The sequence below is a fragment of the Cucurbita moschata genome, unplaced genomic scaffold, assembly GCF_002738365.1.
Source record: "Cucurbita moschata cultivar Rifu unplaced genomic scaffold, Cmos_1.0 Cmo_Scf00027, whole genome shotgun sequence".
NCBI classification, from domain to species: domain Eukaryota; kingdom Viridiplantae; phylum Streptophyta; class Magnoliopsida; order Cucurbitales; family Cucurbitaceae; genus Cucurbita; species Cucurbita moschata.
Genome location: NW_019268543.1, coordinates 551138 through 558454, shown reverse-complemented (window position 1 = coordinate 558454; position 7317 = coordinate 551138). Strand labels below are relative to the sequence as shown.

The following is a 7317-nucleotide window of genomic DNA, read 5'->3' as shown; positions in this document are numbered from 1 at the left end:
CCCCCCCCCCCCCACTAATTCGTCTTCTGTTTGATGGACGTTTTTTTTATTAAAAAGAAAAAAAAAAAAAACCTTCTATAGTACAGCAGAGTCTTGAGGAAAAAGGAATTTGTTGTAAATAAGGGGTGGGTGCTGTTACTAACAACAGAAAGGTCCTTATTTTTCTTTTTCTATTTTCCCCACACATCAACTCAGTGTACCGAATATTGTCGCCCCCTACCCCCAAGTATTGTTGACATGTTTCAACTTCTGAGGATTTTTTTCTATTTTGTACACTAATTTCCGCTTCGTTTCGTTTTTTGAAATATTTCGGTTGTGTTGATTCAATGTTTCCACAGGCTGCAATTATGGGGGTTTGAACGGCGGAAGCATGAACGTCAGTGGTTTTATAGGTGTTAGAGCTCCGTTCACTCCATCCCAATGGATGGAGCTCGAACACCAGGCTTTGATCTACAAATACATTACTGCTAATGTCCCTGTTCCTTCTAATTTGCTTATTCCCATCAGAAAGGCCCTCGAATCTGCTGGCTTCTCGGCCTATTCCGCTGGATTTCTCCGACCCGGCGCCGGTGAGTATCCCCTTTTCATTTCAATGGATCTTGTTAAAGGAGGGCTTTTTAATTTTTAGGCTTACGTTTTGCATGTTTTTGTTTGTTTTAGTGGGATGGGGATCTTTCAATATGGGGTTTTCGAATAATAGTGATCCTGAACCGGGAAGGTGTCGTCGAACCGACGGAAAGAAATGGCGGTGCTCTAGAGACGCTGTTGCCGATCAGAAGTACTGTGAACGGCATATGAACAGAGGCCGCCATCGTTCAAGAAAGCCTGTGGAAAGCCAAGCTGGCCACTCCCACTCTGTTGCCAGAGCTTCCAATATTACCACCGCCGCCAACGCCACCAAGCTGATTTCCTCTTCAGCTTCTGCTGCGGCGGTGCCCAGCAACGCTTCCTCCAACACCCTCTCCTTTGCTGACCAACACTTCAAGAATCTCCAATGCGCTGAATCTCACCCGCCTCCCTCCACCACTGCTCAAATCAACAGGTAAAAACTTTGTTACTGTCCCCTTTCCATTTTGCGTCACAAATGTTCCAGAATCTGTTCTGTTCATGATCCCCATTACTAAACGAATCAAACCCCAATCTTTAATCATTGATTGAAAATTCTATTTTGATACTTTATGTTTAATCGTTCCTAGGATATTTAGAATTGAAACAATTTTAAGAGAAAGAGGAGAGATTTGTTAGATTATTTCGATTTTGGTACAAGTTTCATTGCTAAGTCTGCAAAGGGTCATTTTTGTGTTGCAGAATGTTAATAACAAACAAAGAGAATGGTAGCATTGCGTTACATGACACACCTACCACATCTGGTTTTTCTGTGCTGTCTCCTTCGATTGAAATGAAACAACAACCCAAGCAGCTTCCGTTTGCAGTTCAGAAACAGCAGAACCCTTTTGAAGAATCTACGAGAGCAGAGTTTGGGCTTGTTTCTTCCAATTTCCTCCTGAATCAGTCGCAAAAGGCCTCTTCTTTGATGAACTACAGAGGTTACAATTCGTCAGAGGGCATCAGTAGTACTCATGAGGCAGCCGAAACCCAACATTCTCTTCGTCAATTCTTCAACAATTGGCCCAAGAACCAATCTGACAGCTCTTCAGTTTCTTGGTCTAACTCGAATCTGGATTTGCAATCCGACAGGACTCAGTTATCTATATCCATCCCAATGGCTACTTCGGATTTCAGATCCTCAACTTCATCCCCAGCAAACGAGAAAGTCACTCTTTCACCCTTGAAGTCGTTGCAGGAGATGGACCCTCTTCAAATGGGATTGGGAGTGGGGAATGTAATGGATGAACCAAACAACAGGCAGGCAAATTGGATCCCCATCTCGTGGGAGAGCTCCATGGGCGGTCCCCTTGGAGAGGTTCTTCATAGCACAAACAACATCGGCGGGGAATTGAAGAGCTCGTCGATACTCAACCTGATGACAGAAGGGTGGGACAACAACAGTCCATCGCTAGGGTCGTCCCCCACCGGGGTTCTCCAGAAGACGGCATTTGGTTCATTCTCAAACAGCAGCACAGGGAGCAGCCCAAGAACAGAGAACAACAAGACTCATGAAGGAGGAGGAGGCAGCAGCCAGTGCAGCGATCGTTTTGTGAATTCTTCTTCTTCTTTGCCTAGTGTTTGAGAGGAAGGCCGAAGAAGAATGTTTAAGTTATAAATGTTTGTATGTGCTGCAACAGCAGACCTTCCATAATAGTTTGTCAGCCATGTTTATTTTCTGTTTTCTGAAACTTTTTTGGTGTTCGTTTCTTTCGCCCGCTCTTCTTGAGGTGTATCAATGCCCTCATCATGCCATCACCTTCTCTTCCTACTCTCTGCTATTGTCGACTTTGAGGATAAACTCTCGTAGCGTTGCTTTGGATTTTTTCAAAAGATCTCGTACCAGTGGGGAGGGAGTATTCTTTGTTTATAAACTCATTATCATTCTCGTACCAGTGGGGAGGGAGTATTCTTTGTTTATAAACTCATTATCATTCCTTAAATGAGCACGTGGGTACATTCATCATCCAGCACCAGCAATGTCACAATTCTGTAGCCACCCAAATTATTTCCTATTTTACCATTAATTTTTATTTATTTATATTGTTTGTTCATGAAAGGTTAAAAAGAAATGATATGAAAAGGAAATGAATATGGTGAGGTGGAGGGATAATATCAAACTCTTCATCTCCATCCACACCATCCATGGTGTAATTTCAATTTAATTATTTTATTTTATTTTAAAATTTTTATTTGAATAAAATTGAATTCGGACTGAACTATGTCCTAACACCATTAAATTAGCACATATTACTCTTTTTTTTTTTTAATATTAATTTATATAAATACCTATTAATTTTGCGGGAAAAAATTTGTCCATTAAAGAGTCCATAAAATACATAGAAAGGCTCGGTCAATTTTTGTGATCTTTTGGATAATAGAAGTCACAAGAGTACTGGCGACGGTGAAGGCGAGGCAGAGGGAAAATGTTGCCACTGAGCCAAGCTCCGGCCGGCGTTTTACCGGCCAGAAAGTTCTCCTTAACCACGCTTCCCTCTCTCAAATTCTCTAACCCTAATCCTTTTCGGCGCTCTAAGTTTATTCCTAGAAGAAATCCTGCGAAACCTCTTAATATCACTCTTTCCAAAGCGGAAGGAACCGTCGATTCGACGAAACAGGCTGTTTCCAACTCTCCAAGTCCGCCTCCTTTTCCTACTGACCAAACGGTTTTCGTCGGCGATGAGAGTGTTCCGTTGGAAGGAGTTATTCAGTTCGATAAGCCCAATACGTCGTCTCGTTTGAGCAAATGGGGGTAATTTTGACGATTCCTTAGATTGATAAAATTTATTGTGAATTTTGCTTATTGTTCTGTGGTTCTTCAGCCGCGTGGCTCTGCTGGCTGGTGGAGATGTATTGGCCTTGCTTTTGTTCTCCTCAATTGGAAGATTCACCCATGGTTTCCCTGTTTTTGATTTCGAGACAGTACGCACGGCTGACCCTTTTATTGCTGGTATGATTGTTCCTATGCCAAAATTTGATGTTCAATCTTCATTGGTTTTTTTCTTCCCTTGATGAATGGATTATTATAGGTTGGTTTCTGAGTGCTTACTTTCTCGGTGGTTATGGAGAGGATGGTCGTGGGATGAATGGTTATTCCAAGGCTGTTATTGCCGCTTCCAAATCATGGGCTTTGGGAATTCCAGTAAGTTTATCAGCCTTAATTGTGTTTGTTCAGTGCATCTTAGTTCTGAGTTCCAAAGTTGAACTGGTTTTAGTTTGGTTACTCCTGAATTAGAATTCTTGTTGGAAAGGCCAGCTTCAGTTCTTATCTGAATAACACTACAACTTTTGGGTTTCCCAAGTGATGGATTGTAAACACTGAAAAAGCCACCTTTAAAAATATAGAACCAAGCATCAATATAATTTATCATTATACACTTTTTACATAAATATTTTTGATTAAAGAACTTTTGTCTAAAGTAGCACTCCCAAATCCTTGAACTAAATCTTTGTTTGCTGAAAAATAATGGTTTCCTTCATTTTTACCACTAAAGGCTAGAGTTGAGTTGTTCACATGAAAATACCATTGAACTAAGGCCGCCATCACAAGCAAATTTGTGTTTTCTTATTTATGATGTTCATGTGATCTTGGGTTGCCTTTCGCGTTCTTAACTCATTATAGATAACGATATCGTGACTCATTGTTCCCCGTTTGTCCTATGAATTCTGAAGTGTGGGCATTATAGATAGAGCTTGGTTCTTACCATCAGCACAAAAGATCACTTTGCTCTGTATGCCTACTGCAGCTAGGTCTACTAGTTCGGGTAGCAACATCCGGCCATCTTCCGCCATATAATTTCATAGGAGTGACGATGGGAAGCACGGCTGTTTTGCTCATTGGATGGAGAGCAATACTGTATAAAGTTTTTCCAGTCAACAACAGCAAGAAGAGTGATGTCTATCGGCGTGGCAACCCATTTGAACTATTTGAGGTGCCTATTTATGCCATTCCTTGTCATGAATGCTTCTTTGCAAACTGCTTATTTCTATCTTTAACTAGATACTTAACTGGTATCACGTGATGGGTTGGATAATCACACCTGAACGACATCTCGGTAAAATCTTCATCGTTTCTGAATACAATTGATATGACAATCTTCAAAAATGATTCATTTTCATTTTCATTTTCATTTTCATTTTCTTCCACGACTTGCATTCTCATGTCAATTGCTTTTGGTTACATAATCCTAACAGAAGTTATGTTGTGCAGTTGTTGACATCATTGGTGAGAAGGTGGTGATGAGGGAAAAACATCCCATTTGCTTGTATCATATTTTTTTTCTTTAAAGGGACCTTATAAACTAACTGGTAAGAGTCCCTCTACTTATGAACGAAATGTGTAATTCTCTAATCCAAGTTTTGTTGATTTATGTATCCTCTGACTTACTTTGTTCATACAAGGAAAGTTCGATAATCAATAGTGAGCTCTCTTTGTTGTCTAACAACCTTTAGATTACTCAATTCTCTTGAGAATGAAGCCAAACGAGGAAGGTACATAATTTTTCTGGTAAACCATTTTCTGCCTTGCATTTTTGCAGTTCAACCTCTCCTTCATATGTTCAAGTTATAGTCATTGTCTGAAAATATAAATTTCATGATTGGAAGGTAATAATAGTGAAAGAGCATGCTAGATGTTGAATATATAACAGTAGAAACTTCTTATGGATGAGCCCTTTTGTTGGAGTAGTGGTGACTATAATTCTGGAGCTCTTGCGAGAGTGACTTGTCAATTTTAGATGATTGGCCAATTTTCTCAGTGTATTATTCTTGTGAAAAATGCTCCATGTGTGGGTTTTGATTGTGACAAATGTGTGAATCACCACCTCTTATTTAGATATCATATAGCATGACCACAAATTTTAATGTTTTTAAATTGTTAGGTTCAGATTAATTTCATCTTTTCAACTATGAATTTAGACCTCATGATTAAATAAATTGATTTCGATTGCGATTCATCTTAGATTATGGTTCTGTATGCTTGTCAATTTATCTCTTTGATTTATCTTACATTTCTGCATCTTTTAATGGGTTGAAATTAGTAGATAACATAGCCTATTGGAGATATGTCAAAATTTATTGGTAAAGGTAAATGGATGATGATGATTAATGCAAGATTAATTGATATCTAGCTTGAGATTAGTGATTAACGTAAGGTTATTCCTAAACTATCCATGTTTTTATGCTACCGCAAATTTAAAACATGGTTACATAATAGCATTAGATGTAAGGCTAGTTCGACTGGGCTGTGTTTCGAGGAACAGGCCCATGTCTTGTCTAGAAATTGGGCCATGTCTTTTCTCGAAATTGGGCCGTTTAACGTTAAATGGGTTTGGGCCTGGCCTGTTTAGTTTACATCTCTCGTTGAATAGACAGGCGTTTTTTGGACGGCCTCTACGCGTGAGTTGGGCCTTCACAAGGCCCACCAGGTAGTATTTGGAATTGTCGTCCCTTTTCTCTAAGGCCCATTTAGTTAGATCGAAGTATAATCCACCGTCAGCAAAATTGTCCCGGTTTATTCTGTGTGTTGGGGTGGTGAGTTGTAAAGAGGTAAAAATGTAAGATGGTAAATTGATTTAGGTATTTTGAAATGACGTGACTGGAAAAGATAGGGGAGGAGGGACTGGTTCCGTTTAAGCTGTCTGTAGGCGCAGCCGCAGCCGCAGCCGCAGCCTCAGACTAATAATGCTGTCAAAAAAAGAAAAAAAAAAAAAGAAAACTGTATTATCCATAGCCCAAAGCTGTCTCATCGCTCCGCCAAAATCTGGCATTTACCCTTTTCAATCATTTTTCTATTTTTATTTTCCATTTCTATTCCAATCACCGTTGACCATTGCATCATCACCATCATGATGATGATGAAGAAGAAGAGGATGAAGAAGAAGAGGATGAAGAAGAAGAAGAAGCATCATGTGGCTATGATCACGTAATTATTTGAATATGACCACATTACCCTCAATCTGTGCGTGGTCCCTCAGTCACAAGGCCACACCCTTAGATCCCCTGCACCTGACCCACACACAATAAAAAAAAAAGCTCACTAAATCTTGGCTGAGATCCGAATGACAAATTAGCAGGCAGGGAGGAAGGAAAGAGAGAAAGAAAGAAAGAAAGAAAAGAAAAAAAAGAAAAAAAAGAAAAAAAAGAAGGTTTCTGAAAACGAAGAGTTTTAGGGTTGGTCTCGCAGATACCCCCACTGACCAAACGAATATCGCCCATTTCCAAAAACCCACAAACAAAGGCAGGCTTAATTTAGTAAAATATTTTGGTTATTCTTTGGTCAAAAAAGAATTAACTTAAATTCCATAAAAAGCTAAGCTTTCTTCATGCCTCTCTTCCATTTTAAAACCAAAGCAGCAAAGAAAAATGGGATCCATTTCCTGTAACGTACACCACACTGTTTCATTGTGTACGTAGATATATATAGAGTGTGATAATAATAATAGTAATAATAACAATAATAATAATAATTGGTGAAAAGTAAAAGTAAAAAAGTAAAACCAGCGTCCACCTCTGTGTCTACGAAAGAGACGTATGCTTTGAATTTTCTTTTGTTTCAGAGAGTCGTCTCTACGTGTTTAAGCTAACCAACCCCCTCTTTCGTTCTCTGCTCTGCTTTTGCTTTGCTTTGGGACGTTGTTTGTTGTTTGTTGTTTGCATACAATAAAAAGGACACAGATAATTTTTTCATTAAAAAAAAAAAAAAAAAAAAAA

General features: G+C 39.3%; 2 protein-coding genes across 2 annotated transcripts in view; both read left to right on the top strand.

The window, feature by feature from the left end:
• The window catches only part of LOC111462890 (growth-regulating factor 1-like), a 3675-nt gene extending 1359 nt beyond the window's left edge, over positions 1-2316 (top strand). The window contains exons 2-4 of the mRNA XM_023106693.1: positions 339-569; positions 661-1042; positions 1309-2316. Of these exons, the coding sequence (XP_022962461.1) occupies positions 339-569; positions 661-1042; positions 1309-2191 (1496 nt within the window). The 3' untranslated portion in view covers positions 2192-2316. The remainder of the gene's footprint in view (positions 1-338; positions 570-660; positions 1043-1308) is intronic.
• A 622-nt stretch (positions 2317-2938) lies between these two features.
• LOC111463015 lies at positions 2939-5048 on the top strand. The gene is made up of 5 exons (XM_023106852.1): positions 2939-3358; positions 3429-3556; positions 3636-3748; positions 4353-4538; positions 4817-5048. The coding sequence occupies exons 1-5, from the start codon at positions 3033-3035 to the stop codon at positions 4844-4846; spliced, it is 783 nt and encodes a 260-aa protein (XP_022962620.1). The 5' UTR covers positions 2939-3032; the 3' UTR covers positions 4847-5048.
• The last annotated feature ends 2269 nt before the right edge of the window (positions 5049-7317 follow it).